The 13738-nt window shown below is 28.0% G+C and overlaps 1 protein-coding gene across 1 annotated transcript; it reads left to right on the forward strand.

Annotated features, from left to right (window-relative positions):
* Positions 1 to 10743: 10743 nt before the first annotated feature.
* LOC110624565 (LOB domain-containing protein 15) lies at positions 10744 to 12762 on the forward strand. Its single transcript, XM_021769761.2, has 3 exons — positions 10744 to 10965; positions 11255 to 11504; positions 11654 to 12762. The coding sequence occupies exons 1-3, from the start codon at positions 10952 to 10954 to the stop codon at positions 12074 to 12076; spliced, it is 687 nt and encodes a 228-aa protein (XP_021625453.1). The 5' UTR covers positions 10744 to 10951; the 3' UTR covers positions 12077 to 12762.
* Positions 12763 to 13738: the final 976 nt, after the last annotated feature.

Below are 13738 nucleotides of genomic sequence, written 5' to 3' on the forward strand. Positions count from 1 at the left end.
AATTTTGAGTGTTAATTCAAGCAATAATATAATGCCAAGTAAGATTGCTCTTCTATATATATCATTGTATAATTTGTATTTTATATTCTTAAGTATTGGAGATTTTTTTATCTATTTATCTGCTGCTTTAAAAAATTTAAGGATACATAATTATATATACTTATTATGTATATCCAGAAATTTAATTAGATATAGAATTTAATTAATGTCTAATTGAAGAGCTATATATATATATATTATTAATTATATGAGATTTCTTCAAAGAAATAGGCTCTAACATAAAGCCGAGAAAAAAAATATAAATTCAAGCCTCAAAATAGGTTTTTTATTAAAGGATCTCTAGTTCAAGAAGATAAACAAATCCATACAAATAAAAAAATAGAAACTTGAATGGAGTTGAACCAATTCTAAATCCACTTAAGAGCAAAGGTGACACTAGCATACAGAATTGAAAATTTTGACCTTTGCAACTAGTAGCTATCATGGTAGGAAAACATTATCATTCACTTTAGACAATTAAGATGGCTTTATAAATACCCACTTAAGATTAGAGAGAAGAAAAACAATAAAAAAATAGAAAATTTTCAAATCGACGAGTACGAGCAAAACCACCGCATGTAAAAATGTATTCGACCAAATCAATTGTGATTCGCCTTAGATTGAAAGATACTAGGAAGAGAGGGATGAGGATGCACTCTCGGTGAGTTCAAAGTTCCTTTCAAGGTCCAGTTTTGGGAGCACCACCAACCTCCATTTATTAGGTGAATAAACACGTGAGCACCACTAAGGAGATTTTCGACCTATGATAGAAATAACAAAGCCAAACATAAAAGAACTCAAAATAAACAAATGCAGAAAAGAAAACGATAATCTAATCAAACTCTCATAGAGAAATCATTACTGCTCTAAAAGATAAAACACCTAATTAAACTTGATACAACAATGGGAGAGTAGACCCATACCAAGTTAGGGAGGGTGAGTAGAGAAAAAGCAACTAGTGGTAGAGATAAAAACCTAAAATTCTAGGAGAAAATCAGAACTATCACACCCATTCTCTATGTCTATAGAGATGGATGGAACTTGAAAAATTGACAAAATTTCTCTCAAGTATACATATACTGAACATGTATAACTTGTTATAATTTTAAAATATAAAAGAAAGAACTGATTAGTTAAATCATAATAAATTTACACCATTATTTCTTGTATGAGAATAAAAAAAACTATATATATATACCCTAATCAAACCTACATCTAGCAGCCTGAGCATTTAACTAAATACATAAATTATATACTCATACTGCTAAATATAGGTTTGATTGGTATATATATACATATAATTATTTCTTCTATGAGGATCAAAAAGACTATCATAGTACGAAAACATCATCACTCACTATAGACAATTAAGATGACCTTATAAACACCCACTTAAGATAAAAGAGAAAAAAATAATAAAAAAATAGAAAACTTTCAAATGGATGAGTATGAGCAAAACCACCGTATGTTAGCTATCATGGTAGGAAAACATTATCACTCACTACAGACAATTAAGATGACCTTATAAACACCCACTTAAGACCATAAAGAAGAAAAATAATAAAAAATAGAAAACTTTCAAATGGACGACTATGAGCAAAACCACCGCATGTAGAAACAGATTCGACCAAATCAATTGTGATTCGCTTTAGATCAAAAGATACTAGAAAGAGAAGGGGTGAGGATGCATTCTCGGTGAGTTCAAAGTTCCTTCCAAGGTTTAGTTTTGGGAGCACCACCAACCTCCATTTGTTAGGAGAACAAACACATGAGTACCGTTAAGGAGATTTCCGACTTGTCATAAAAATAACAAAGCCAAACATAAAAGAACTTAAAACAAATAAATATAGCCAAACATAAAAGAATTCAAAACAAACAAACATAGAAAAGAAAAGAACAGTCAAATCAAATCCTTATAGAGAAACTAATGTTGCTCTAAAAAAAAATAAAACACCTAATTAAACTTGATCCAACAATGGAAGAGTAGACCCATGCCAAGTTAGAGAGAGTGAGAAGAGAAAAACAAATTAGTGACTGAGATAAAAACCTAAAATTCTAGGAGAAAATCAAAACTCTAGAGAATAAAATGTCATACCCTCTCTCTTACCTATAGAATGGATGGAACTCGAAAAATTGATTGAATTTTTTTGAGTATATATGTAATAAATATGTATAACTTGTTATAATTAGAAAAATATAAAATAGAGAACCGATAATTGATCTAGTTAAATTATAATAAATTTACACCACTATTTTTTCTATGAGAATAAAAAAGACTATATATATATATATACTAATTAAACCTGTATCTAGTAGCCTGAACATTTAACTAAATACATAAATTATATGCTCATATTGCTAGATGTAGATTTGATTGGTATATATATATAATCTTTTTAATCGTCATAAAAGAAATAATAGTGTAAATTTATTATGATTTAATTAAATCAGCCACCAATATTTTTTTTATGTTTTTATATTTTAAAATTATAATAAATTATATATATTTATTATGTATATATTTAAGAAAATTTTATTAATTTTTTGAGTTCCACCCGTTTCTGTATATTAAAGAATGGGTGTGACATAATAGAATATGTGGGGGCATGTTGACAAAGAGCGGTGCTACTCCATTTGGAGTTCAATCAATCATTCGTGGTTGGTTTCTGGAATTAATGCATGGTTTGATCATGATTTAATATTGACGCTTACAACATTTATTGTACAACACTGAAACTGTTTATGTATCCTCCATTACCTTATTCTCATGAAAATAATTTTAGTTGTTAAATAACATTTAAAAATAATATAATATTACTATTTAATGCCATGTCAGCATCACAATATTAAAATTTTATAATTTTAATAATAAATACATTCTATCATATTTAACATTAAAATTGTGGTTCAACATATAATAATGAGGTGCATTTAATGAATTAATAATGCAAATTTTATATTAATTGAACTTTTACAAAGTGCATATTTACATCTATTATAATAATATAATTTTTTTTTATAAAAAATGAAAAATTAACATTAGAAATTATTTGGAATTAGTAATGTAAAATTAACAATGACCTTATCAAATACTCCATAATACTTTACTCATTAAAAAATTCACTGTAATTAATAAAAGAATTTATTATCTGTGACTGTTAGAATTAATCTTTTAAGAACTTAGCAGTTCAAATGCAATTTCTCAATATGCACTCCTTTTGCATAAAATTCAGCTTTATTTTTTTTAATTAGAATCATTTCAAATTTAGAGCTCATCATTCAATCTGCAAATTTATGCATTAATTTTTTCTAAAAAAAATTCCTTAAAATTTATATTATGAATGGGGTAAGTTATGGCAGTCTTATTTATTTGATTGATGGTGTAGGTGATATGGGACTACAAAACATTATAGAAAGCTATTAGTTGTTTGTCTTTTCTAGCTACCCAATAAACATATCCTGTTGCTTATATGGAAGAAAATAAATAATAAAAAATAATGCATTCATTAATTTATTAATATTTTTTTATTTAATATTATTAAATTTAAAATAGACCTATTTACGTTAAAAACTAGTTCAAGTGGCTATAACTCATATAAGAATCATATCACTCTTTCCACAATCAATGTGTGATTCAATACACCTCTCGATTTAGACTTAACTCGCTCAATTCATTCTAAAAATTAATTTAAGTGAAAGAATGCCTGTGATATATATAAGTGACACATTACTTTTTTTTATAATTAATATAAAATTTAATTAATATATAATAAAATTAAAATTATTAATTTAAAAATAATTAAATATTAATCAGCTGATAGTTTAGTTAATCTTATTTTACTTTTTAAAGTGTAGAAAGTGACATGAATAAAAATTATAAAAAGAGTAAATAATTTGAATTAATAATTTTAGATTATAATATTTTTTTATTATATAGCTTTTCAACTGTATTCCATCGGTATAAAAGAAGTAATTAAATGATATGAATTATTTATTTTTATATAATAAAATAATACTAAGCGAAAGGTAAGGTATGATAAAAAAGAATAAAAGGGTTATTAAAAAATATTAACTATATTTTAAACCTATAATAAAAAATGTAAGAGTAGTGAATAAAATTAAAGAGTATGGATGGAAGGGAGAGAGTAATGAGCATTTACTTTTGCTTTTTCAATGGACCACACCACGTTCTCATTTATTTTTCCTTTTCCATTTCTAACTAAATTTCCTTGCTTCTTAATTGCTTTAATTTGTTATAAATGAATGGTCCAAAATGCATACACGTAAACCCTTCATCAACGGTTGTAGCAATCCTGGCTAATTTTTTTTTTATTGCATGTAAATTTATTTCCCATCCTTGATTTTAAGAAAATTTCAATTTATAATTATATACAACCATATCTAAATATTCAATTAATAAATAAATTAATATACATACGTAAAAAATGTTCAATACATATAGATATTATCACAACTAAATTATGCGAATTATTAAATAAAATAATAAATAAATAAATGTATATCTACTATGTAATTAAGATGTGTCCTACCTCATTTAATATATGTGACCTTGGTTGTTATGCGTTTGACTCCATCTCCATCTCCATCTTAGAGATAATTTCCAAAATCAGTAACAGTTTGAAGAGATATATATGCATATTATAATAATTATAGATCTTTATATAATTCAAATTATAAATTTTATTTTTATAATTTAATATTCATCTTACAACCTTTTCAAATTCTCTAAAATTAATGAAAAAGAGGACTAGTTGAGATAATTAGTGACGTTCAGAGAATGGAGTTTACGGTGATTACGTGTGCTTAGATAGAGAGAAAGGCGTTTCTCCTTTTTATCTCTTTTTCTTTTATCTGCTAATGACGTCTAACTGCATCTCTGATATAGTATTATAATGCTATCTATCTATGTCACTCAGGTCTGTACGTACGAATATATCAGAATCTCTCTCCATATCTTTTTTCTTTAGTTTCATCACCAGACTGGACTTTTTTTGAAAGAGTCCGCGTGTGAGGTCTATCCGGACTGATTTTTCAATTAGGCTAAGACGTGCAATGTGGGCTGGTTCATTTCAAGAAGGGTCTGGTGAATTTTGGGTCTGTCTTTCTCATTAGAGTCTGACTTTGCCCTTAGTATAAAAGGTCGGATGGTCGTAAAATAGTATTATTTTATTACAATTTAGGAGAAATTTAATTATTTAATGACTGTTGAAATTATTTCCTTAATAACCGTTGAAACTTTAAATGACATGCAGGATAATTGAAAATTAATTTTAATTAAAATCTAGAAGCTGTTTGATAGAAATAATAAATAATAAGGCTCTGCATATGCTTTGATTCTATAATTTTTACGAGCATTAACTGTCTGAACTAGAGCAACCTTAAATTAGTTAGAGGATGGACTACTAATAGCACCAGAAGACTCACTCCTTACCAAAACACTAGAGAGAGAGACAGATACATATTCTATTCTATTGCAGCTTCATTTGCGGATCTTGAATCTTTAGATTTTGGAAATTGTTGCAAACCCAACAAAAAAAAAAAAAAAAAAAAGCCTAGCTGCTCATAGCAAATTCAAGATGCTAAGTAAAAGACATGAAGCTGTAGTGCCTCCAAAATCTCCAGCAATCAAGCAAGATAACAAGTTCTTCACTAGGATCATGTCCAAAGAAACCTCCATTGCTAATTCTTCTTGCAGGATCTACTATGGAGGAGCTTCAGGTGCTGTTCCTTTCATGTGGGAATCAAGACCAGGTACTCCTAAGCATAATACTTTTCCTAATACCTCTGTTAATCCTCCATTAACACCACCTCCTTCTTATTATTCCACTCCGAAATCGAAATCCATGCACAAGAGATCATGGAAACAAAGCCTCATGAACACCATCTTCCCTAGGCTCATGATCATCTCCCACAATGGTAAAAAGAAGACCGCTCATGATGTCTCACCTTCATCTTCCATGTCTTCTAATACAACTTTATCTTCATCCTCATCATCATCTTCCTCGTCGTCATTTTATTCTTCATCTTCCCCATCATGCGGCTTTAAGAACTCAAAATCTCAAAATAGTTCACTTTTTTCATGTTCAAGATCTCCCATTCATTGCATAATCAATAGCAACGAACGAGAAGAAGATGATGATAATGAGCAGAATGTTAGATCACCTATCTCGACATTGTGTTATGGTGGTAATGACGAGCAGAATGTTAGATCGCCTATCTCGACATTGTGTTATGATGGTAAAGGTAAAGGTTTGAATGTATTTGGAGGATGCTATTTGATGGAGGATATGAAGACTGCATTCTTATCTATTGTGAGACATGGATCCAGATAAATTGTGTTGGTAGATAGTGTTTAATTAGATATTAATAATTTTGCATTAATAATTAAATCTTTATTTCAAGTAGAAACTTGATGTGTTCCATTATTTATATTTAATGGTAATTTAACTGTGAAAATCATTTGTGTGAACTTCTTGTTCAATATCAAAGCTTTGTTCCTAGTTAGATATCTTTTATATACCTCTGTGTTGTTTATTTTGTTTTCGCTTTCTTTTCATTTTAGCAATTTTGAGCATGTTTGATTTTTTTTTTTTTTTAATTTTGAAAAAGAGATCGGAGATATAAAAACTTGAATTTAATTAGTAAAGTAGCCAATCCAGTTGTTCATGTAATCAGCTTAGTAGTTTAGTATAGCTATATATGCTTTCTCTATTTCCTTTCTCTTATTTTCTGGGTTGCCAAACTAGTTGCAAGAAAATTATTCTGCAACATTAATTCTGGATGAAAAAAATAAAAAGATAGAAAAATGAACTTAATTATTTATTGTCATTCTTTAGATCATACAAAGTTAATTACATGAAAAATGTTGTGCCAATTAATGCACGTAAACTATTTAATAATTTCTCTTTAATAATAAATAATCTATCAGACTATATACGCCCACTGTTTAAATGCATGGACCCAATTGCACAGGGAGAAATACTTTAATGAAAATTAATGACTCCCATGTCACAATAATGAATTTAAAATTTACTATTTCTTTAATTTTAAAAATATTTTTTTGCCCAAAAATTTTTAAAAAATTAATATTACTAAATTAAAATTTATTATTTAACCAAAGATATTTTAGGGGCATGTGGTTATTATAAACCTAGGTCCATGGGCTCAATTTCATTGCCCCCAGAACAAGGGTATTTCTTATGACCATGTGCTGCTGAAGAATTAAAAATTAAATTCTTTGAAATATAAAAATTAAATCAAATTAAATAATATTTTTAAATAAAACTTCTAATCAAATGAATTGAATTATTTAATAGATTAAATATAAATCTTGAAATATGATGGTTTAGTTTAAAATTTTAATTTAAACTGAATTTTAATAATATCTTAAGTTTGAAATTTCATAATTATAATATTACTTATTTAGATATATATTTTTTTTTGAAATAGGGATTGGGGGAGTCGAACCTTAGACCTTTCAAGGCTACATGATGCACTTTCCACCAGACTAAGTTTTGGAGTGCACTTATTTAAATATATTTAGCATCTAATATATTGAGACCCAAATATGAAGTTAGGCCTATGGAGGCATCATTCACCTTCTCCAAGAGGGCTAATTTCATGGAAAATCAAACAGTATAATTATAGAAAGATCAACCCAAGAAGCATTAACCAATTTTTTTGAATTGGATAGCAACCTTATTTGACCTAATGCCCTCATCATTCACTGTCATACCACTAATACACTGTAGTTGCAGTTCAATTAAGTCTCAAGTTCATGGGCAAGCAAATGATTCTCTCCTGGACTTTGAGTTTTGACCTTTGAAATTTGAAACGAATATCTGCACATATAATATATCATTTCAAACATAATTAATATTCAATATTTAACTGATATATGTGAAAGCGTTATCGAATAAGTATATCCGGCAATATATTATATATAATAAAATCATAATAGAACTCATAAAAACATATAAATATTTTTTTATTAATTGAATGTTTATAAATTTTAATGTGGGTAAAAATTTTTTACAATTTCAATAAATATTTTATGATGTGTACTCACAAAATTTCGAGTTTAAGATAATAAGTGAAGTTTTCGAGTTTAAGATAATAAGTGAAGTTATAGAGTACCATGAAATGATGAATTGAGTTAGGGCTTTAGAGAAGAAAAAAATGAAGATATGGGTGAGTTCTTCTTATGGGTTTTGGTGAAATGAGAGAGAGAGAGATGGAGGGGGGTTGGGAGAGTTAGGTTGGGGAAAGAGAGAACAAAGGGGCGATTTATTAGCCACAAAATAAGGGTCAAACAAGAAAAGAATGAGATGGTGGTGGCATTGCCATTGCCATTGCCATTGCCATTTTGATTGCAATCTAAGCAAATCTATCTCTCACTCTCACATTATAATTTAATCAATCCATCCCTCCATATATTTATATAGCCATTTCCCTCCCTTTCACCACCCACTTTGATAGGTCACACCTCCAATATTCACACCCAATAATTTTTTTTTTTTTAAAAATAAAACTATCTATCTATCTTCGAATTACATATATTCTATCAAAACAATGAAAATTATTTTAGTTTTGGCTTTCGCTTTTTTTAACTCTTATTTATATTAATAATAATTTTCTGTAAAATCAGATTGAAACAAATAAATTTTAATTGTGTGAATATATTTATCCTAAGCTTTGATTTTATATTGAAAATGAACTTAATAAATATAATATCAAATATTATTCTAGCAAGGCCTAATCACAAAATGAATTCATACATTTATGTAAATTTGTAATTTAATTTAGTAAAAATAATCTAAAATTTTCATATTCATAAAAATTTAATTTATTCTTGAACCGTAAAAGCTACTGAATGATAAGGATTGTAAGAGTTAGTGAATTCATAACAATCTTAGTTGATTAGAAATAGTGTATCTTCTGCCCCTAGTTTTCAAAAACATTTTCAAATTATCTAATCTTTTTAATTACTATGTGATATGTGAATCTTATTTTATAATATTAAAATATTTTTTTAGATTTAATCTAATAATAAATATATACATTTAATTTTTTAGATTTTCTATTTGACAAAAAATATTAAAATACTCTCACTACTGTCAGTGACACATTCTCCTTAAATTTCAATTAAAAATAAGGTATAGTTTACATGAATGTTGAAAATTTTGATTTTTTTTACAGAGTTAAAATTTTTTTAATTAAAATACAAATTAATGAAAAGGTGTGATGGCTTTTCATGATTATTAAATTTAATTTTATATTCGTTCGAGCTTTCTGTAAATTTATTACTGTATATTTTTTCATTCACTAAAACATAGGTTTTATATATATTTATATATGAACATTTCTTTTATTAGAAAAATTTACTATTAACTTGTTATTATTTAGTAAAATTAATTATTTAATTTTATTATTTTTAAAAGTATACTAAATAGTTTATATATTTTTAAGTCATTAATTATTTAATTATTTATATATTTAAATAGTTAACGGACTATAAAATAAGAATTATTTAATATATTTTTAAAAATAAATGAACTAAATAAATAATTTAACTAAATACTTTTTGTTTTTGATTAATATGGATTTAGATTGAAATAAGAAAATTCTGATCACGACAATTTGGTCGTGTATAGGTTGATTTAAACAATTAATAATTAAGTTAATCGAAATGAAAAATTGTTATCACTTGATTTAGACAGTTAACAATAAGAAATTAGCAAATGATGATTTTAGATAGAAGTTATAATATTTTTAAATAGAAAAAAATTCTAGCAAAATTTGCAAGATTCTTGAATTATAATGCTTTCCATATATGAAAAATTGTAGGTGAGATGTCTTCCATGATCATCACATGCATCAATCTGTCATCATGGGATTCACATATTATAACCATCTTACTGTCTGCAAAGGTGTTCAATCTTTTTCTGTGAAAAATGTCTATTTTACATTTGCAGGATACATAATTTTCTCCTTGCAATTGTCTCTAAAGTCACTGAACCAAACGAAACACTGCTGTAGTCAATAGTAAATTAAGAATTTATCAACAACTTTTAGGTTTGTTTGGAGAATCAAAGGACTGCAATTAGCTATGTATCCATCTTAGAAATGGTGTAGATTGCGGTTCTTATACGTGATCATGAAATTCATTTTATTTTTTTTTATTTAAAATTTTTAGAACTAGATACCATATATGATCTTTTTAGTGAAGGTGGGTTCTGATATTGACAAGAAACTAACATGGCGAGTGTAGCTATATATATAGATAGATAGCTAGGGTAGCCTAATTAACGAAGTACATATTGTTGATGACGATGATAATCGTCTTAATTTAAGCCTTTTAATGGTTTGTTTAAGGTGGATTAACAGAAAATTAATTATGCATTTTGATAATGGAAACATTAATTAATAACTCTTCTGAGAAAGAAGCAAAGACCCACATGTACCCTATGGAAGAATTAATCAAATCCAATATTTAATATGTATATAAACTCTAGTAAGTTGATTTCAAGAAAGTCAAACACACATTTAAGAAGTCACACGTGAGCAAGCAGAGATCAGAGCTGGCTATTCAATCTCACCATTAATCTTATCTTTCTGCAATTGCTGAAATCCTAGTACACCAACAAGAAAACAAAACAAAAAAAAAAAAAAAAAAGAAATTAGCTTCTCATTTGTGGCTCTTTATATATATTTCTGTCTATTATTTCTTTTATTAACATAAGCCTCTTTGGTCCACTTTGCCTTTTATATCTTGCCTTTCAAGTACTCTCTTCTTCTTCTTCTTTCTTCTTATTTCTCATTTCTTCTTCTCTTCAACCTCTCTCTTTCTGCAACTCCTCCTCCTCCTCCATACCTAGAGAGGCATGCCTGAATGTCCAGAGAAAGGTAACAAGTTCAAAATCTCTCTCTCTCTCTCTCTCTCTCTATGTAAATATTAAGAAAAAAAGATGTAAATATATGCATGCCTCTACAACCCTAGGTAGATATATAGTTTTCTTTATCTAGCAGTTTGAAGCTATTAAGTTTCTTTCCATGAGGTTGGAATCATATATATTCCCTTTTAACCATGTTGATGCCTGCTCTATAACTAACACTTACTCTTTTTTTTTTTTCAATATATGATGAGTAGTTTAATTTTACCATTAAATTATTCTTATTTTTATTGTGTATTTAGGGAGAGATTTGATGAGATAGGGAAGAAGATCAAGAGAGAATCAGATGTCTCATCTCAAATGGGAAGAAGACACATGTTGGGTCCACCTGGAACCCTAAATACAATTACTCCTTGTGCTGCTTGTAAGCTCTTGAGAAGAAGATGTGCTCAAGAATGTCCCTTTTCTCCATATTTCTCCCCACATGAACCCCAAAAGTTTGCTTCTGTTCACAAAGTTTTTGGTGCCAGTAATGTCTCCAAGATGCTAATGGTAATTTACACTAAACCCTATCCATCCTACATGGGTTCAGATTTTGAGTTCAAGTTTCAGTCATAGCGAAATGTTAATTGAAAAAAAAAAAATCTATTACGAAATTCTTGTTCTTGATGGTTTATGTAATATTTGGACATTAATTTCAGGAGGTTCCAGAGGGCCAAAGAGCAGATGCAGCCAATAGTCTTGTATATGAAGCTAATGTAAGGCTAAGAGATCCTGTTTATGGATGCATGGGTGCAATTTCAGCTTTGCAGCAACAAGTTCAGTCCTTACAAGCTGAACTTAATGCAGTAAGGGCTGAAATTCTCAAATACAAATATAGAGAAGCAAATATTCTACCTTCTTCTCATGTAGCTTTGCTTTCTACTGGGGCCGTTTCTGTTGCTGCACAATCTCCATCTCTACCTCCTCCGCCGACGACGCTGCCTCCCCCTCCTCCTCCTCCTCCTCCCCCTCCTCCTCTTTCTCCTCTTTCATCTTCTTCTTCCATTTACACTCATCACCAGGCAACCAGTGCCACCGATTATAGCACCATTTCAAATGAAAATGTCTCCTTCTTTGGTTAACTAAAAATTTCTTGCCATTATGAATCATCAGGTTGAGCAAATACAAAACTTCTTGGGGGGATTGTTTAATTAGTTTTGGATTAATTACTGTTAATTAAAACCTTGATTGAGGCCTATATATCAAGTCTTTAGATATTGTTGGTTGATATGTTTCTATCTTCTCCACTTTTTCTTTTTTTTTTTTTGATACTGAATTTTCTTGTTTTTCACTTCTCTTATTGTCATGTCTCTTGAAACCATCTACCTATCTATGACCTTAACTACTTCTTCCATTAGAATTATGCTTGAAAATTTCTATAACTTGAGGACATGAACTTGCAAAAGATTCAAGGTTCATCAATGGCTTAATTAACAACTCCATTGAAATTGATTAATGTGTGTGAATGTATGCTAGCTGGATCACTACAGACAATTTTCTCGACATGTTAGTCAGTGCCATTGATGAAGATTCTAAATGTTGCTTCAAGTGATGGGAGACAAAAGGTATGGCTGTGATAATCCCCATATAGAGATTAGAAACCTCTTAAGTATTGGTTATGTTTACAATACTTGGAAAACATGTAGGAGAAGCCCTTTTTTTTATTATTATTATTATTTTATATTTTATTACATTTGCTATATTCCTCTATTACCCTTGTAATGAATAGTTGGAAAAACTACGAGTGTTTGAAGATTCTTCATTTCTATTATTTTATGAGGTTCTTACAATCCTATTTCCTTTTCTTTCATTTCTTTTTTATGTTAGAAAGGAATTTGTCATAGCATTTTTCATTTTTGTCTAATTTCATCAATCATATTATTTAGATTGCTTCTTTTATCAGCTGGTGAATAGCATGTGAGAAGAGGGATTAATGGTGCAATTAATTATTTTTCCTAGTCAGAGAAAAAAATTTTATTTTATATCCGAGCGTATACATTTAGTCAATTAAAATGTGTGTTAAATTATAGTAGACTCTAATTATAAAAATATATGGATATTTTACTATTATTAGTTAAAGTATTTACAGATTTTTTCTATTCTGCAAGTTCTTAATGATTTTTCTTGAACCAATAAAATCAGAATATCATATAGTTTTGAAAGTCTCCATATATATGATAATATAAGCTATGGATTTTGCATTAGAATTTAAACTCTCACATGATCTCATCATAAATAGCAACCTCAATTATGTCATTAAAATAATAATTCTCAACTCTTCAACAAGAGCAATGTGAAATTTCTATTATAGTTTTTCCTCTTCTTCCAACTTTTCCTCCTCTCATTCTGTAGTCTAATGTAGAAAGATTTAATAATTACTGCTCTTATTAGAGGTACTAATAAAAAAACATATTCACAGAATTTTTTTTAAATATAATAATAATATTATTAAAATTAAATTTAAGTATAGTTCTGTGAACAATCCAACCTTATTGTTTATTATATGTCACTTTTAAAAAAAATGACCTATACATGTAGAATGTTTTTTTTTTCTTTAAATATAAGGTTTATTATAAAATGCAAATAATATAATTTCTTCATTTGTGGTCATTATTTTTAAATATTTAATACTTAATGTGTGTCCATAATGTGAATTTATATTACTAATTAAAAAATTATCCTTAGCTGAAAATTACTAATTATTTATAAACATAGACATATGTATTAGAATATTCGATCGATTA

This window comes from Manihot esculenta, chromosome 10, assembly GCF_001659605.2.
Source record: "Manihot esculenta cultivar AM560-2 chromosome 10, M.esculenta_v8, whole genome shotgun sequence".
NCBI classification, from domain to species: Eukaryota; Viridiplantae; Streptophyta; class Magnoliopsida; order Malpighiales; family Euphorbiaceae; genus Manihot; species Manihot esculenta.